This window comes from Perca flavescens, chromosome 21 (genome assembly GCF_004354835.1).
Source record: "Perca flavescens isolate YP-PL-M2 chromosome 21, PFLA_1.0, whole genome shotgun sequence".
In the NCBI taxonomy this organism is placed as follows: Eukaryota; Metazoa; Chordata; class Actinopteri; order Perciformes; family Percidae; genus Perca; species Perca flavescens.
The window spans coordinates 20,128,563-20,147,977 of NC_041351.1; the positions used below are offsets into that span (position 1 = coordinate 20,128,563).

Here is a 19,415-nt window from a genome sequence, read left to right on the forward strand (position 1 = left end):
TCTTCTTCCATCAATTTCTTCATTTTGTTTCAACTATCCAGATTAAGTAGAGTCCTAGATTAACACCAATTACCTAGAGAGTAAAACTATTTTATAAAAGGCCGTACCTTTGACTGACATGAACCCATTTTGAATACACACTATTATCAATGCTCAGTTCTACTATAAAATAAATTCTAATATAAATACATTCTTACACAAAGAAATTGAAATCCTAAACTACATTTCACAAGGGACAGAGATATGATAGTTGCATCATAGTATATTGCGTGTAGTACAAATATTAGTGATGCAGAAGATCAACACACCAGATTTTCTATCCTGGTCGGTATAAAACCAATACTAAGTAGATACATTACATGATCACGATCTCGTAATGAAAAAAAAAAAACTTTGCTTTCCTGAGTTGCAAGTAAAAGCTCTGCAAAAGCTAGTAAGTGGACCTTGAGATAAGATATTTGTCAAAATCCTGTTCCCAAAGTCAAGAATAAACCAGGATTATTTATGGCAGCATTATTGCTCAGTCTGCGGAACTCAGATTTATCCTTGTCTTCTTTTGAATGTGTCACTAGTTTTGACTCAACAAAGTAGCAGTCCAATTAATGGTTACAGTAAAATTCTCAATAATGTGAATAAAAAAAATGCACACTCTGTGATTAATTTAATTTGAAACTGAATAGAAAATACACTTAATAGAAAAAATATTGAAAACGTCGACCAACACTTGCAATACAGATGTAAAAGATGTAGAAATGATGCTGTGTATTGAACAAAGATGTCCACAGTTGTTTCAGATTTACAGTTACAAATGCAGGACAGAACAAATAAAAGTAGTCACTAAATCAGATCAAGGGGTACCGGGGGCATGTTCAAACCTGACAAGACATAGCAAAACGTTTATTTAAACTGAAATGGTGGTGCATTCAACACCCTGCCGCATGCACAAGTGCACTGCATTTTTATTACCACAAGTTTACATACACGTCTCTGCTGATTGGGAAACACCCACCAAACGAGAGAAAACATACCTCAAAGCTTGTTGTGCACCGTTTCAAGATTGAACCGGATTAAACGTGCCCCTGCTTTTCCAAATAAACAAGTAGGGCCGAGACCCTATGTTTTTTTAATTATGTGAAAACTTACTTATGAGCAAAAAAAAAAAAAACTAAAAACAAAGTACCACTTTTTTTATATCAACAAACTTCAAACTGAGAATGAAGAAGATTTCCTGTGATGAAGGCATCGGATCAGATTGTCATTTCTTCCTTCGATGTTGAGTCTTTATATCCTGCACTTCTTTCTCTATCATGTGGTACTCTACGGTAGTCTCTGTCAACTAGAAGGGAAAGATTAAATATCAGTTATTCAACAGACTTGGTAAGAAACTAAATTACAATTGAACTGGTAATTAAGTGCACAATTAAAATGTATGAAGCAAGCTTTTACAATAAATACAGGCAGTGTTTAGACCTATGTTGCAAGCACCATGCAGCCTAAAGGAAGATAATAGGCATTTTTGGAACGGTTCTGGGGACTGCCTAAAAGGAACTGCCCACTGTGGAGGTTTACCGAGAACGCTGAAGTGAAGTGAGCAGGCCAATTTGGTCAGCCTCACTCCACGCCACTGGCAGACAGTGAGCTAGCTAGCTTGTCCGTCTGCGGAGCTGGCTAGTTAGCTATAGAGACCGTCTGCTGCCCTACTGACAAAGTAAGCGGCGGGGAGTGAGGTGGAGCGCCCGACTACTGCTGACTATTAGCCTGCCGTTTGGCTCATTTTCATTAACTGGGGTAACATGAAAGTATCAAAATCAGAATCAGAAAAGGGTTTATTTCCACAGTAAGTTACACCTACGTGGAATTTGTCTTGATGAATGTTGCATACATACACAAGCATATTAAATATAAATAAGAAATAAACACAGAAACAGAAACAAATAGCAAAATAGCGGTTTAGCGTAAGAAAAAGGAGGCTGAATGGGTTGAGTGCACAATGCCAAAAATATGTAGTATGTGCAATGGGCAGATGTATAGTCCAGAATGAAGGTCAGTGCACTAGGGATGGGGGTAGGAGAGTCAGTGTCAGTGGATGTCCGGGGCCTTGTTGATGAGGCTGACTGAAGAGGGGAAGAAACTGGTTTTATGGCGTGAGGTTTTGGTCCTGATGGACCGCAGCCTCCTGCCAGAGGGGAGAGGTTCACACCTTACACAGTTTGTGTCCGGGGTGAGAGGGACCGGCTACAATTTTTTCCCGCCTCAGTGTCGTGGAGGCGTACGTACAGGTCCTTAATATGGTGGAATTAGCAGGCTAGCAAGCTAACTTAGCTAATTCCGTCATACTTGCTACACTATGTTGTGACAAAAGCATGTAGCTCAAGCATTAAGTTGTTGAATTGTAATCTTTTAGCAGCTGGCTATTTAGCTAGCGGTTAAAATGGCTGTTGCTGGTGCTGCATTAGCTCATGTGATCAATCATCGACGTACACTCATGTCTGGACCAATGACTATACAAATTTCCTCTTGTGCTGGGAGAAAGCCTGCTTTGAAGTAGGAGCGAAAAAAGGCCTTCAAAACGGCTTTCTAAGAACAACAATCATTTGTTGTTCTTGCGGATAGAATAATCAAAACGTTCCCCTGGTCCAAAAATGCCTAATATCATTTGTCCATTTATACATGAAAACCATAGGTTTATCCAAAGTCACTGCATCTTCCTAAAATACATTTGAAAATGAGGCAAAAATAAACTTTCATATTGCATGGTTAATGCAATTGAGAACGTTAAGGGCATCATCAAAGCTGTGGAGTTCTTACCATGTCCAGGAGGACTTCAATCTTAAGTTTCAGGAGATTGTTCTCTTCCTCCAGCTGTACATTTCTTTTCTTAAGCCGCTGCAATTCCCTACCAGACGCATTCCCACCAGATTCTGTTTCAACAAAGACAGAGAAATAGGTTTTGGCCATTCAGAGACCAACAGTGATTGATCACCATGGGAAGGTTCTCTGCACTTAAAAACCGTAGAAGCAGTTCCAACTCATTACCTGATATCCACTGTCCCTCTTCAAATTTCCAACTCTGACCGCCAAGGTTCATTGCAGGAGGTCCATACTCAAGACCTAGCTCTATTTCTCTTGTTGAACGATCCAACTAAAAGAGATTCAGGGGTAAAAAAAACAACAACCAATAGATCAGTCTGCATGCACACCAAATAAACAATAACTCACAATGTTGAGCTGCAGCCCCTTTTTCACAACTACACCTCAGCTGTCTCAAAACACGTTATAGAAATCATTTGCTTTTGTTGATCTCTCTGTATATCCTCTTAAGGGACCAGTATATATAAAATAAGGAATCAATGAGATATACGAGTGTTGGCTTTACCTTTAGCAAATGATGTTGCCAAATAAAAGTAAGTTCACTAAACTCACCGTGTGAAGGCTGGACAGAGATGCAGATTTGCGAGGTGGAATCTTCTTCGGACTAAATGTGTTTCCAAAGAGCGGCATCTTGAGTGATTTCTTAAGGTCCTTTATAAAAGATGGTACACCAATGGTAGCATTAGTATTTTATAGGGAGCAGTATCACGTAGCCACAGTAACTGTGTTTAGCGTTGCTCATAGCTATGTATACGATCGCAGCTAATGGTACATTACCGAGCTAACGCTAGGTGGCTAACACGCTAGCTACTCATACCTGACATTTTATTGAAACGTGTAGACTGCCTCACAGGTGGGTTAGTAGTTGTTTTGTCACCAACAATATGAATCTTATATATTTACCTCCATACAGACTATGTATTTAAATTCTTAATGTGGTGGTTTAAACTATTTCTCTCCAAACAAAGCCATACTTGCTGCTACTGCGCAAGTAAGAAGGTTCCATTTGGGTAAAATAGACAACACTCTGAAATATTGCACGGCTTTAATATAAAGCAATTGGAAGGGATTTGCCAACACCAGCAAGTTTACGACATATAAAATGTAACTCGGCCCTTGAATCTTGTACGTTGGACCTTGTATGCATATTTGAATAGTCAAAGTCGCATAAGGATAACCTAATATACCCCTATTGGTAGGAGATAATGGAACCATCCGTTAGACGTAAGCGCATCACCATGGTGATCGCGTCACCCGGCCTTTCCAATAATTTGTGTATTTAGAGAAAGCAATGAAAAAAATATTGTTTCAGAAACTTAGCTTGTCAAGACTGAGGTTTTAAGCGATACAAATACGTACTCTATAGTTAAGACCGAAAAAACATTGGGTCTTCGTAATACAAATAACCGTGACCCCGCCCTTCTCATATACTGCCCCAGTGGCCTAATGGATAAGGCACTGGCCTCCTAAGCCAGGGATTGTGGGTTCGAGTCCCATCTGGGGTGATTATTTTTGCTTTGAGTGAAAGCTTTTGTTTTTGATGAACAACGATGATGACGATGACGAGAAATGTTTCAAGCAATTAAAATTACCAGCATCCGAAAAACAGCGCTTCATCGGCTTTTGAGATAAAATCAGCTGACAGACATGGAGAAACAGAGCATCAAACTGTGCGTACTGCTGAGCACTTTGGCTGCATCAGTGCAAACTTACCGTAAGTAACGTTTCCGCAGTGTATTCAAACATAACGGAATCTTATTTTAAATCCAATACAACTAAATTAAACCTACTATTGAAAAAAAGCTGTTTGTTTACGTAGAAATCGCGTGTGACAAACGGATAGCCTACAGATCATGGTGGCACCCAACGTTATATAATGCAAACTTAGTTCTACTCTGCTCGTCACTATACCATTCTATTTGACATATTATTATTTAAATTGTTGTTGTTTTTTATTCATGTATTTTCTTATTTTATACATTCTATGTTTACTGGGAGAAAACCTTGTACAAACTATATACAATAAATTGGATTTAGTTTCAAATACAAATAGTAAGCTAAATTATTATCTATTCTACCTGTATGTCCAAGTAACTACACAAATCAATTTGAACCCTTGTGCTAGTCTTTAAAGAGCAACATATGATAATATGTACTATTTTTAGACTATTTATAAGCTGTATTTTCCTAATGGTTCATTCTATTGGTGTCATGACATTATGTAACATAATGTGTGTTATCCAACCTCAACCCCTGTAACCCTGTCCACCCTCCTATAATGGTAGAGCTCCAAGAGGCCACTGTGTACTGGGATGGTGCCCAGAAAAGTGTGATCCTGAAGGAGGGGGTGATGGAGACAGAGGGGGGAGCTTATGGTTACTTCAATGACACTCTGCTCCTCTCTGGATGGGGCGTCTTGGAGATCTGCGCAGGTCATGGAGGGATCACACAGGAAGATGAGACCACCTTCTTCCTGGCTGGGTACCTGGAAGGTTATCTCACTGCTGGGTGAGTGTTGCAGGTCTTGTAGTGAACTGCAAATACAGAGTGAAGAGTGAAGTCACCTGTAGTTTTCTATCAATGGACAAAATCACCTACATACATTGTCAATTCAAGCCTGTGCTCTAGATATTGAATCAGAATCAGAAAATTCAACAAAATATATTCTTTTCAAGGGCATGCTCATAAATAAACATGTCATCCCCCATAATGATGAAGTCTCAGTCAGGGCCAATCAGCATAATTTCAGTGATCAGTCTCCATAGGCTAATGCCTGTGGGTGTTGAATATGTGTAAGTATTAGAAGAGTACTCATAATCAAAAAAACAAAAGAAAAAGGAATGTAAAAAATACGCTAGCTGTTGTACATCTTCATAAAATGTAACACAAATGCCAATTGTATGTATAAAGCTGAAATATGTTTACTGCACATTGTTTTAATGTTTTAATTAATTGTTTTTAAAACCAATGATGCACATTGCATCATTGGTTTAATGAATTGGATTACAGTCCAGTTGTTCTAATTCTTCCTCTGCAGACAGATGTTCAGTCATTACTCCAACATGTACCCTCAACTCCTGAAGGATGAGAAGGTTTTGAATCCCCTGAAAAGGTTTTTAAGGTACAGTCTCATCTGATCACGTTCATGGCTCACACTGTGATTAAACCAGAACTTGGTCTAATAATGGCTTTATCATGTCTTTATCGTGTTTATTCTTAATATACTGTTCCAGAGGTTCCTCTCTTTAGCTACAGAGAAACAATAAAACATGCAAGCAAGGAGAGTTTAATTATTCAGAGTTTTCATGAAGAGCTATCATGTCTAATGCTTTTTCAGAGGCCTAAATAGGTTTCTTGGTGGGCAAGATGTTGATTGATGAAATATTGTCAGCTTTGCCAGTATTGCCAAACACTAGTCTATGCTAAATGCAAAAATGACATTCGTGCATGCAGTGATTGTCGTAATTAGGAATTTAGATGCACAACAAAATCAGGCAGCAGATTTGAGAAGCAGCCAAATGCACTAATTAGTAAAAGAAACAGCCCAAAGTGGCTCTCAGCTTTCTGAATGTTCCACAGCCAGCAGGACCAGTGGGCCAGAGAGCAGGTGAGACTGAGGAGATACAGCGAGCCCTTGTGGCAGCATCTGGGACTGATCCTGGCCCAGCTGGACGGACTCCACGCTGGAGCTGCACAGTGGGCCAAAAGCAAACACAGAGAGGTGTGTGTGTGTGTGTGTTAGTGTGTTGGAGAGACGGTGAGAGAGTTGTCACAGTATCATCTCATTCATCTCTGCCACTTCCAACTTCCTCCCAGCCTCTCTCAGCATTCGCCTTGCAGTTTCTGAATGGGGTTGGCGACCTCCTGGACCTCGTCCCAGCTCTGACGCCTCGCTCCAACTCCTCCACAGGGGCCGGCACTTTCAGGATGCCAGGAATGGGCCACTGCACTGCTCTCATCAAGGTTAGGCCAAGCTCATTTGGCTTGAGCTGAAAGGGGAGAACTTGGGAAGCCTCAACGGCTAATTCGATTTATTGTGGGTCCTTGTGCATGGGGTTTTTCTCTTCTGGAGTGCGTGAGTGCGAAAGGCCATTGGGAGGAGGATATGTTCTCTTTCACTTACGCTCATTTTGGCAAAACAAAGTGCAAATGGAATGAGGACACTGAGTGAGTGCTGTCAGAAATACTATATTATTTGGTTTTAAAATAATTTGATTACAGCGACCTTAATGGTGTTATTATGCTAACATTTTCTAATTAGCACTAAACACAAAGTACAGCTGGTGGGAATGTCATTCGTTCTGCAGGTATTTGGTCATAAACCAAAGTATTGGGAATTGAGAAATTCATTCAAGAGTGACCTAACCAGTCCATTGTTTTATTGACGTCAGACAAAAAACTAGCACAACCCTCCCTCTCTCCCTCCTCTGTGTCCAAGGTGCTGCCCGGCTTTGAGAACCTGCTTTTTGGCCACTCTAGCTGGTATACGTATGCAGCCACCATGCGTATCTATAAACACTGGGACTTCAGGGTGTCTGACACACACACCGCCACTGGAAAGATGTCGTTCAGCAGTTACCCTGGTACACACAGACACACACACACACTCGCACAAGTACGGTATCACACATATGAACTGCACAGGACTATATTGTAATAAATCATCAAACGACATGGCATAAGTTAAGTAGGCAAAAGTGAGATTGACAGCTTGTATAAGTCTGTACATGACCTGCATACATGACCTGCATTTTGAACAGTAGGGTTTGTCAACCAACAGTACAGCAAGCTGTTATCTTGTAAAAGCTCTGAATTGTGCTTGTCCTTAATCCACACAATTTCATTTTCATCTTGGAAAATATAAACACTGACAACAAGGACTTTATACCAAATCCTCAACGTACATTCTCTACTGAAAGTAATTCTCCTGCTTAGCACACAGCTTAGTCAGTGACGGGGAGACATCCACCTGCAGTGTGTGTACAAAACAGAGCCGTGATGAAATCTATCCCTTCACTGTCAAGTCAAAGGAGGTGGAGTAATTTTGTGGGCAAAGATTTGCCAAGTGGTCCAGGCCATAAAAATCCTCTTACAGGCTCCATTGCTATCAGAACACAAGTGGTTTTAATGCACTATTTTTAGAGGCCGGCAGGCCAAGGATATCATTTCACTATATTAAAAACGAGGAGATGAAATACACCCCTGCCACTGGAGGTGATGTGTGACCCTTGCAGCCTTCCTAAACTGCTTTCTCTCTGACAATGTGAAACATTTAGCACACACAGCAGGTCAAGGCCAACAGAACAAGAATAAATGCCATACAAATACTTTATGTAGAGGTGAAAGTGAGGGTAGTGGACATATTCCTCTGCCTATGATTTATATTATTGATAACAGCAGCAGTACTGTAAATGTATTATTAAAGGTCCTATGTTACGCTCATTTTCAGGTTCATACTTGTATTTTGGATTTCTACTAGAACATGTTTAAAGGTCCAATGTGTAGGAATTTCTCCCATCTAGCGTTGAGATCATATATCGCAATCAACTCTCTTGCGCCACGCAGTTCAAAGTACGTATTACAGCTACGGTAGCCTTCACGCTTCTTGCTCTTTCCAATATCCTTTTTCTTTTTCTGGGCAAAGAAGGAGACTCCTGTTCCTGAAATTTGGATTTTGAATACGTGTGGTCCTCCATGGTTCCTCCTTCAAACTTGCCGGGGCCGGGAAGCTACGATACCCACTAGCAACATTAGCAGCACCTGTGAGTTTATCACGGGACAGCGAAAAACGCGAAAGTCTGAGCAGTATGCCCTGTATGTCCCTTACCGGCTAACGTATTTCAAGATGGCGCATGAATATGGAGCATCTACCCCAGTTCATGCAAATGCAAATGTAAAATTTCAAGCCAAAAGGAATACTTGGAATTGATGGTGGTGGTAATATATATATATATATATATATATATATATATATATATATATATATATATATATATCATAAAAAAGGACAAGTTTGTGAACGGGTAACACAGATTTTGATAATGAACAACTAAACACGTTACACACTGGACGTTTAAATGCTTTTAGTGTTAAAAAAGCACATTATTTTTCTAATACTGTCTGTATTCACCTTCTGTCAAAAGTGCTCCGTTTTAGCTCCTGTCTCTATAAGAACCTCTCCAGAAAAAGCCAAGTCTGCTCTGATTGGTCAGCGTTTTCCAGGTCTTCTGCGCTCTAGGAGTCTCTGCACCGTCATTGCAGACGGGGAATGACTGTAACGGCACTGTAGCAGCACTTTCTATATATAGTATAGTTGTGACATCACAACTGTACGGAAGTTGTTTAAAGGCACCTTCTCTGAGTACTCTGTGGATTGAGCAGTTTGATTCACAGTATTTATATAGCAGCTCGACCTGCTTTATAATCAAAAAAGAAATCTCACTTTTTACAATATGGGACCTTTAATAGTACCAGCATCAGAATTAGTACTAATAGACATACTAGTAATTGTAATATAATGGTAGTAGCATAAATATTAAAAGAAGTATTTATTCTTCCTGTATGTAGCAATAGTAATATAAATATACACGTGTTAGCGGTAAACTGCTAGCCTGGCTAAAACTTTTCAAATTTTGTTTAAGTTGCTGGTAGACAGCTACATGCAAGCTGTAGGTTGTAGTTGAGGATAATAAGTGATCTCAAACATTCCATTGCTATTATTTGTCCTAAAACCTTGTCCCCTCACTCCCTCCTCTACCCTTCATCCTCCTAACCCCTCTTCCAGGCTTCCTGGTGTCTCTGGATGACTTCTACCTGCTTGGCAGCGGCCTGCTGATGACTCAGACCTCCATCGGTGTCTTCAACGTCTCTCTGTTCTCCCAGCTGGACCCTCACAGCCTGCTGGCCTGGCAGAGAGTCCGCCTGGCCAACAGCCTGGCGCACAGCGGAGAGGAGTGGGCGCACATCTTCTCCAAATACAACTCAGGTGAATTCCTGTTGATGTGAGGCAAGGGGGGAGTTGTTTAAAACCAGAGCATAGACGGACCAGAGTGAGAACAGTTCTTACGTACTTTTTAAACACATATAAGGATTTTCTTTCTTCAATTGAAAATAATCTGTTTTAAACCTTTAAATCCTTCCAGGTATTAAAATGTTAACTCCATAACACACTCTGACAAACTACTAATGCATGACTACTGAGTGCTAGCTGACAGTAGCCTACCAGGTGTCGATGCATAGAAGCTGCATACAGACTATACACAAGTGCAATTTAAATAAACAATCCAAATATATCCAATAACAAAAAGTCGGGGAATCACCAACGTTATTGCAATTAATTCTGAGGGGGACATAAATGTCTGTACCAAATATCATGACAATCTATCCAACAGAGACATTTCAGGAACTAAACCACTGGCTATGTCAAGTTTCCATAGATATTTAACAGACTTGCAAACAGACCATCCTTCTCATTACATTAAACTTTGGTAATTAGCCAGCTGCCATGATCTTTCACGTCATGTTGCTATGGGAGAGGCATAGGAGAAAAGGACAAAGTGTTCTTGAGACAGTCCTGCCATCTCCCAGTAGCTCCGCTCTCATACTCTCCCCGTCCTGCCAAACTGTTGTGGTGGCCTGGGTTAGGATTTAGAATTTATTCTCTGTGCAATTCGGTAACTCCAGAAGTTTGTCGTGTTTCTTCCTCTCGTATCAGATCCCTCAGGCACATGCAAGACTGTGCATGTTGGTTTTCCTGTGCCCATCATACACTAATAGCAATGCACCTAGATAATTGGTCTTTTATTAGATATACTGTAGTCACCCTTGTGTTGTGGTGGTTTTGATTGTTTTGGCACAGATCATGTATGTTTTATGTTCATGCATACTTTAAGTACATTTTAAGACTGATTTCCTTCCCTCTAGAAAGTTGGAACTTCAATTCAATAAAGTATTAGGTTTAAAGGTCCCATGGCATAAAAATTTCACTTTATATGCGTTCCCCCAGCCTGCCTATCCCCCAGTGGCTAGAAATGGCGATAGGTGTAAACTGAGCCCTGGGTATCCTGCTCTGTCTTTGAAAAAATGAAAGCTCAGATGGGCCGATCTGGAATCTTGCTCTTTATGAGGTCATAGGAGCAAGGTTGCCTCCATGTTCTCTGCTTTGCCCCGCCCAGAGAATTTGGTCCACCCATGAGAAAGAGAGAGACATCATGGCTTTCAAACAAGCAAATGGTGCGTTCTTTTTGTCCACCAAAGTCGATTGTTTTCGAGTTGTTTTCCGGAGTTACGAACCGGAAGTTGCAAAAAGAACGCCACCGAGGTCGTATATACGACTCGTCAAGTCGTCTAAACTCAGAGGACCCCGAGATCACTTTCAAAGATGGCTACGTCGTGCATCACACGTAGTAAACATTGGGGTTTTCAACAATTTTAAGCACTTTTGTCTTTGTTGTAACCAAATGAAGAAGTTGTACACATAGCACTGTATACTGCTACCCATAGGCATGTCGCTACAGTCTTATTAGGAGTTAAATACCGCCTAATTAGTTATTTTGTAGCTTGTGCAGCTGAAATTGGCTAGAGACACTTGGTCGCTATATGACAACAATGGCTTTAAGCCGAGTCTTGAGCAGAAAGCAGAGCAGTAGCCCAACGTTAACGTTAATCAAAACGTAATTTTCATGTATCAAACTGTGAAATATATTTGTGTAATATGTCAATAATTGGGTGAATAGAATCCTAAATGTTACTAAAAATGTTACAAAAATCCATCTTTTCTCCGACTAAGAGTATTGTGTGACAAAAAGAACGCAACAACCCACGGTTATTAATTTTCCGACATGGATGTGACGTCACACTCGAGCTACTAGTAGCGATTACAAGACAAAAAGAACGCACCAAAAGTGGCAGTTGGTCAAGGCCACACCCCCACCCTCCACCTTGCCCCTCCCCCCCCTCTCCTCTCAATAGCATTTAAAGCTACAGACACAGAAATGGCACATCTTAAGGAAAGCTCATTGTGGGACTGGCTCTAGTGGCTGTAAGTCTGTACCAAGGCTGAATTTCGGGAAATAGACTTCAGATACAGTATTAGGGGACCACTAAGGTCTATATAAAAGCATCCAAAAAGCAGCATGTTAAAATATTTACAACCGTAAATCTAAACCAGAGAACCACATTGGTTTTAAACACATCTTTAACGTTGTGAAAGACAATTTGGTTAGGTTAAGGCACAATAACGACCTATTTAAGTTTAGATAAAGACATGAACCCCGGTCTCCTGGGTGAAAGTCCTGTTTGTTTGAATCAGACATTAATTCACTTCCAGTTACGCATGTGGTGCTGAATGTAATTCAGTTCGTTAAGTTAAAACATTTTTTAATTATATATTCAAACAGAACCCCGGTCTCCTGGGTGAAGTCCTGTTTGTTTGACCCATTCACCACCCCAACATGCCGCCTTACAAGGAAATTTGGTGCTCTTATACGTCACTATAAGACGTATAACGTCATAACTACTATGGCCACTAGAGGGCATGGTCACTATTAATGGTAATATAGGTCGTAATTGCTGCTTGAACAAACAACCATTGGGAGCGTTTCTTGGGGGAGGATAGGCTCTTTAACATTAATCATCTCTCTTTCTGTGTTGATATGACACAAAGTGCAGTTGCCTGTAATGTTATTATGTATATGTTAAGGGGTGTAATACTTTAATAATTTCCACTGAGCAGCATGCAGACTTAAAAAATGTAAAGTGATACGTTTTTAAACAAATTTAATTTGATAATTCGCAAGTTGAAATGATGTTGGAAATTTGCATCGCAAGTCCTGAAATTCGCAAGTTGACATCGATGTTGGAAATTCGCAAGTTGAAATCGATGTTGGAAATTCGCAAGTTGAAATCGATGTTGGAAATTCGCATGTAGAAAATTCGCAAGTTGAAATCGATGTTGAAAATTTGCATGTTGAAATCGATGCTGGAAATTCGCAAGTTGAAATCAATGTTGGAAATTTGCATGTTGAAAATTCCTCATACCAATGAAACCACATCCATTCATCACAAACATTTCCTGTGTGTTGTACCTTAGGCGGGCTTCAAATCCACATCCCTTGGTCCCCAGTCTGCGTCCTTCACCACTGGACCATCTCCGGGATTTTAAAACAATGTTTACACACAGTTTGTCTTTTCCTTCTGCCCCTTAAAACCTCTTAATACCCTGGTGTTGTGGTGGATTGGCTTGTTTTGGGTCCAAGTCATGTATGTTTTGTATGTAATGTTCATGCATAGTTTAAAGTAAGTTTTAGGATCGATTTCCTTATTTCTAGAAAGTTGGGATAAAGTCAATACAGAGTTAGGGTTAGTTTACCTGTTGGTGTGTTCAAGGATGCGTTGACATCTGATATTTGGATGATTGTGCTGCTTAACCTTCCTGTTCAGCAGCCTGCTTTAGGAACTTTTAGCCAGACTAGCAGCACAGCTCTAGGAAGTCGGTCCATCAATTTGGTACAGACTAAAATATTTCTCAACAACTATTGGATATGGCTTTATGGATTTCAGTGACACTGTATGCAGATATTCATAGTCCCCAGAGGATGAAGCCTACTGACTTTGGTAATCCTGTGACATTTCATTTAGTGCCACCAGCAGGTCAAATCTTTTTAATTCATCCAATACTTGACGTAACCTTTTAGTTCAAAGCACAGAAGGTTACAAAGCAGCCACCCAGCGCTGCTAGCGTGGCTGTAGACTCTTCTTTCTTCTGTATTTCTTTTCCAACAACAACAACAACAGCTCCTTTTAAGCAACTTCACATCTCAGCTGTCAGAGTATCCTAGAAAAGTGGCGGCACGGGCAGTTCTGAAGCTGATCTCTGCTCGCAACTGTAGTACCACACAATCATGTGGTTATTGTGACCAATAATAATAATAAAGACAACAAATTGTTCACTGTGATGGTTGACCTATTTATTAAAAGTCTCTCCAGGTGGATTTTAGTGAAACCACTGCCTGCCATAGAAAACTCACTTTGCTTAGGGAAGTGGCAAGCAGATATGTAAAGTATGTGTAAAACGTGTGTGGTTAAAACATGCAAAACTGTTTAGAAAAGTCCTTTTAGTATTAGGTGATACTGACCCATGGGGATTATCTGTGTCTGTAAAGGCAGGAAACCGAGCATATCCCCCTCCTCTGTATTTTAGGTACATATAACAGCCAGTACATGGTGGTGGACCTGAGCAGGGTTTCTCTGGGTCACAGTATCACGGATGGAGCTCTGACTGTGGTGGAGCAGATTCCCGGGAAGGTGATGCACTCTGATCAGACTCAAGTTTTACGCAAAGGTGAGAAACAAACATATCTATATACTGTAGATTGTTCAGTTTTGACCCAGGATGGCCAGCCTAGAAATCTAGACACACCCTAGTTGCAGCAAATTTATTTTGCAGCCAGGGGGGGTCTAGGCATTCTCCGTTGGCTTGCAAGCTGGAAAAAACAAATTTTGGTCAGGCCAATCACATCGTGTATAGAGTCGGTGGGCGGGCTTATGGTTTCTGCTGCTGGGAACAGCGGTCTTCTGGAAGACTTGGAGTTAAGCTTTTCTTTGAGAAAAGAACAAAGAACAGCACAGATGTGTTCGGAGTTCTGCCGACCGGATACGGCAAAAGTTTAATCCATCAACTAGCTTCTCTACCTTCTTCGTTGCTCTGCCTGGTTGTAGTGCTATCCTATTGCGTGCAGAGGGAATTTGAAAGACAACCGTTTATCCCGCCCCTAGGATTGAGCCCCGTCAATGGTGAGTTCCCAGACCCAACATCTTGATGTGGGTCTGGCTTGTCAGGCTACAGGATGGCTGTTTTAGGTAGTAATGTGTCTGGACAACCTCCACCGTCAGTATGCTACATTTGGCAGGTTACTGGCCATCCTACAACATACCATTTCATGTTGAAATCTACAACCTGAGTGGGTACGGTGTGATGTGGAAGAGATACGGACAGGACTTCTCTTACGACCTCTGTCCCCGAGCCAAAATCCTCCGCAGGGACCAGGCCAAGGTGTCTGACATTGGCTCCCTCAAATTCATCATGAGATACAACAGTAGGTGAAGCAATAACTCTTGCATTAATCACATTTTCTATCTTTTCCTGAACTCAAAGGGCTTTAGAGATGTGACACAAAATGCACATAAAACATTCTGTTACAGACTACAAGAGAGACCCCTACTCCAAGGGCCATCCATGTAAAACCATCTGTTGCCGTAACGACCTGAGACCAAGGAGACCACGTCCAGGAGGTTGCTATGACACTAAGGTCAGAGGCCATCAAAACATTAGTGCCAGGATTAAGTTTACAATATGCACTGAAAAAGTAGAAAGTAGAACATGCTATTACAAAAGTGTTGTGCTGAATTTATAGGTGCATGTACAGTATGTGTTTTTGTCTAGGAATAATATGTCGCTTCTCATTGCGTCACACCTAAACCCGCCTCAAAACCAACGCTGATTGGTCGGTCGTTTTGCGAACGGCTCCAAATTTTCTCTATCTCAAGATGCCAGACTGATCTGTGAGTAGAAAACTGGAGCTTGCGAGATCAGGACGGTCTCACGAGGCCAATTGGCTATAGCCACCACCTTTGTGTTTTCAAATTCCTAAAATGTTTGTAATGTATTATCTTTTGTTTTGTTTAGTTGTTTAATAATTTAGTTTTTTTATTTATTTATTTTGTTTAACAGGACTCAGGAAGCATCTACAGTCATGCTAGCTATCGGCAGGCACAGTGGTGCTTTGAGCTAAATGCTAACGTCAGCATGCAAACATGCTCACAGTGACAATGATAACTACATGTTTAAATTAATGTAAAAAGTACTAACTTTTTTATCGATCCAAGATGCCAGAGGATATGTACACTGGGTTACCCTGCCTGAAAGAGCTGCTATGGACATAACTTTGTTAGTCTGTAGCTTTTCTTCATACTTTGCTGTTCCACTCTTCACTTTTCATTTCTGGCTTTTAAAAGGTCAGATTTAATTTTACTAGGAGTTTTAAAATGTCATACCACATTAGTTGAACCCAAACTTTATAAGTGAAGTGCAGGTTTTGAATGACTCACCTCCATTAATGGCAACAGAAATGCCTTCATGGATGTCTATTTAATATTTGAACCATATTAAATGACCTTTTCTTCCTTCCTTCCTTCCTTCCTTTGTGCCCTTCTTACCCATATCTATCTCATGATACAGGTGACGGACTACAATATGGCTGTCCAGCTTGCCGCAGAGGCAATAAACGGCCCCACGACGCAGGGCCTGCGTCCGTTCTCATGGCAATCCTTCAATCTCACAACTCATCAGGGTCTCCCACACACCTACAATTTTCCCTTCCTCCGTATGAGGCCCACACTGCATCGTCCCTGAGAGCACAGATACAAAAAAAATATCCTACCATCTAGGTAGAACAGGTCATACTTTCCTGTTCAAATCAAGAACCAATGTACTGAACACCTGAGTCCTGGTGCACCTGTGATTACTGGGCACAATGTAGAAGCTTAGCAAAATATGATAAAAAATATCCCTTTAATTTGGTCATATATATATAATTGAAATATAAGTACAGTTTAAATTCAGACAGTGCATCGTCACAACTAAGAATTGGTTGTTGAAGGGTTAAATACAGACACGGGACCATTTCCCATTGTCAATATGCAATCCATTTGAATTTAGTGAAACTAACTGTTATTTATTTTAAAGCTGATGAATGCCCGTCTGAGGTAGAAGGACTATTTACTAATCCATTAGTACATAATGCTAAAATGCATTTTGAAATCAACTTGCTTGTTTTATCTTAACATCAACCATTAGCCACAGAGATGACCCTAATGGAATCACTACTGCTCTCATTTCTCAGTATCCATCCAAGAGTGGCAGCATTAGGACTTTATGACTCTTAATTAACGTGAGGATTATGGATTTATTAAGAGGGTTTTCCACAGCCTGTGTAAAAGTTTGTTGCACAAGGTTTTGGATTTTAGACATCAGGGAAATGTTATTAATTTTTTTAAATTTTGAAATCAATTTATTTGTTTGTTTTTTGGTTTTGTTTTAAGTTATATGGAATGTTTCCTCAGGTTTATACAGTGTTGAACAAAACGGTCCAACTAAATAATAACGACAATAAAGTATTCAGATATTGTAAACTGTGGTGCATTTCATCTTTATTTAGTATTCAAAATAGTTTTACATTTAGTACAAGACCCTGTATTTTTGGTCTTTGTCAAGTTTGTCTAAAAGAACTAGACCAGAACTGAAAATCAGGAAACTTTCAAAATAAAACATTTAAATTAATATAAAGTTAGACAAAATATGATTGTATGACAAATCAAGACTCTCCACATTTCCTTCTGAAATATATTTAACTTTGGTTCTTTGTAAATATACTGCACACATTTTTTTAATTTTTTTTTTTTACCAGTAGGCTGTTATACATGTTAACCAATATAGTAAACTGGCCTAAATAGCTGCTAATTTGGGATGTGCACATACATTTGAATGGGCAATTACTATACCACTTTTGTTTAACTTTAGTTATGATTTGGCACCATAACTATGTATGTATATGTATATATATTAGGGCTGTCAAAATTAACGTGATAATAAGTTCATGTAAATTCCTTTTAATGGCACTCGTTTTTTTGACGCTTGATTGATGATTCGGGACTTAAACCCCACTCTCCCGGGTGAAAGTCCTGCGTTTGTTTGATCTATCCATCACCTCAACCTGCCTCCTGATGAAGATATAGCTCAACCAGTCCTCCAAACCACAGGCTAGTCTCGTTAATATTAATCATCTCTATTTCTGTGTTGAAAGTCACATGACACAAAGTCCATTTACCTGTAATGTTAGTCTGTACATGTGTTACACTTTAAAATACTTTAATAATTTCCACTGCGCAGCATGCAGACTTAAACTAATTTAAAGTGATAACAAGTAAATATATAGTTTTTTAAATTTAGAAATGTACTAGTTGAAATCGATGTTGGAAATTTGCATGTTGATAGTGACTCATACAAATGAAACCACATCCATTCATCACAAATAATTCCTGTGTGGTGTACCTGATGTCGTTATACTCAGATTCTAGTCAGAATATGATTCTGATACTGCTCCATTGGGCTGTGATTATGGTGCGTTTCAACCGAACCAGGAAAGAAAATGCCTCTGCACTCAATTGGATAGACCTACAACCAATCAGAGCACGACCTACAACCAATCAGAGACGTCACAGAAGCTGCACGTCAAAGGCAGGCTTCAAAGGCAGGCGGTTTCCGTGTCGTGGGGACGGGTGTGGCAATGTGTGTAGCGTACATACGTGATTGCGGTTCTCTGTTCCTCATTTAAAATGAATGCACTGTCGATATATTCTATAACAAACGCGATGGCGGAGTCTACACATCTCAACTCTCCAGCGGCAGCCATCTTTGTTGTAAACAAATTCAACCCAAGCGCTCTTTGGTGATGTTGATTATGTTACTGTTGATCATCTGTCCATCATTGTATAAAGCCCGCCCTGACAATTTGATTGGTCCGAACAGCTCTGGTTCGAGCATAGTTGTTCCACAATGGATCAAGTCCAGACCGAACTTCCCGACCTCAAATGTTGTGGGCGGGGCTAAATTTGGCTGGCATCCAGGCTACCTTATGGCACTGACACACCAAGCTGATAATCGGCCGTCGGACAGTCTGGCGAGGTCGGTTACTCGAGTCTGTTCGGTGGAGTGCTAACACGGAAATAACGAGCGGGATGAGTGACGAACGCCTCTCAAAATCTTTGTCGATCTGAAATGAAGACAGATTCAGCAACCATATGGCCTATTTCTCGCTTAAACACGTTTCAGTGAACTATTTTCGTAAAATACGAGATCGTATTTCGAACAAGCGGCCATTACTATCGGCTGGAGAAGCCATACCCACGTGATGCGTTGTCGTTTTCATTTTTTGTATTACATCTTGCGCAGAACGTACACTTTTTGGACCTCGGGGAGCCGAATGATCAGTCCGACTGCCTTTTCTGCATCGTCGGGTTGGTGTGTCAGGGGCTTTAGGGGGGCTTCGAACCAAGTCCCCTGATCCCCAGTCAGCGTCCTTCACCACTGGACCATCTCCTGGGATGAGAAACAGGGTTTACGCACTGTTTGTCTTTTCCTTCTGTTGACCCTTAAAACCTCTATACCCTCTTAAAACATCTTAAACACTTAAAAGATAACCAAAACCATTTGATATATTGTAAAGCAAGATGGTTGCCTTCCCCTCCAAATGAGTAGGACTATGCATTACCCTGCCTGTTGCTAATAGAAACCCAACTTTGTGGCAGTGTTTGTGCAAAGGTTATATCATGCAAGTAACATTGGTATCATTTAATAATTTTCGGAAACTACTGTAGATTTCTTAAGTTGCATACTTTATCTGAAGATACGCTTGCTGCACACACAGCCCACAGAACAAATGTACAATAAAGCCTGCTTAAATATCAAACTATTATTTTGAAAGTAA

The 19,415-nt window shown here is 40.4% G+C and overlaps 2 protein-coding genes and 1 non-coding gene across 5 annotated transcripts; 2 read left to right on the forward strand and 1 right to left on the reverse strand.

The window, feature by feature from the left end:
• Positions 1 to 642: 642 nt before the first annotated feature.
• Positions 643 to 4,747, reverse strand: cby1 (chibby 1, beta catenin antagonist). 3 transcript variants are annotated; one of them, XM_028567590.1, is made up of 5 exons: positions 4,585 to 4,747; positions 3,424 to 3,522; positions 3,037 to 3,142; positions 2,809 to 2,921; positions 643 to 1,336 (listed from the first exon to the last, which is right to left on the reverse strand). In XM_028567590.1, exons 1-5 carry the CDS (start codon positions 4,615 to 4,617, stop codon positions 1,256 to 1,258), a joined length of 432 nt encoding a protein of 143 aa, XP_028423391.1. In that variant the 5' UTR covers positions 4,618 to 4,747; the 3' UTR covers positions 643 to 1,255. The 3 variants fall into 3 exon arrangements, with proteins under 3 accessions (XP_028423391.1, XP_028423392.1, XP_028423393.1); XM_028567591.1 differs by lacking the exon at positions 4,585 to 4,747 and adding an exon at positions 3,775 to 3,882; XM_028567592.1 differs by lacking the exon at positions 4,585 to 4,747 and adding an exon at positions 3,689 to 3,878.
• trnar-ccu (transfer RNA arginine (anticodon CCU)) lies at positions 4,304 to 4,376 on the forward strand. The gene has a single exon. It is a non-coding gene; the product is annotated as a tRNA-Arg (tRNA).
• plbd1b (phospholipase B domain containing 1b) lies at positions 4,352 to 17,022 on the forward strand. Its single transcript, XM_028567594.1, has 11 exons — positions 4,352 to 4,585; positions 5,157 to 5,379; positions 5,909 to 5,992; positions 6,451 to 6,592; positions 6,688 to 6,834; positions 7,310 to 7,454; positions 9,656 to 9,856; positions 14,072 to 14,212; positions 14,781 to 14,966; positions 15,073 to 15,179; positions 16,109 to 17,022. The coding sequence occupies exons 1-11, from the start codon at positions 4,519 to 4,521 to the stop codon at positions 16,280 to 16,282; spliced, it is 1,617 nt and encodes a 538-aa protein (XP_028423395.1). The 5' UTR covers positions 4,352 to 4,518; the 3' UTR covers positions 16,283 to 17,022.
• Positions 17,023 to 19,415: the final 2,393 nt, after the last annotated feature.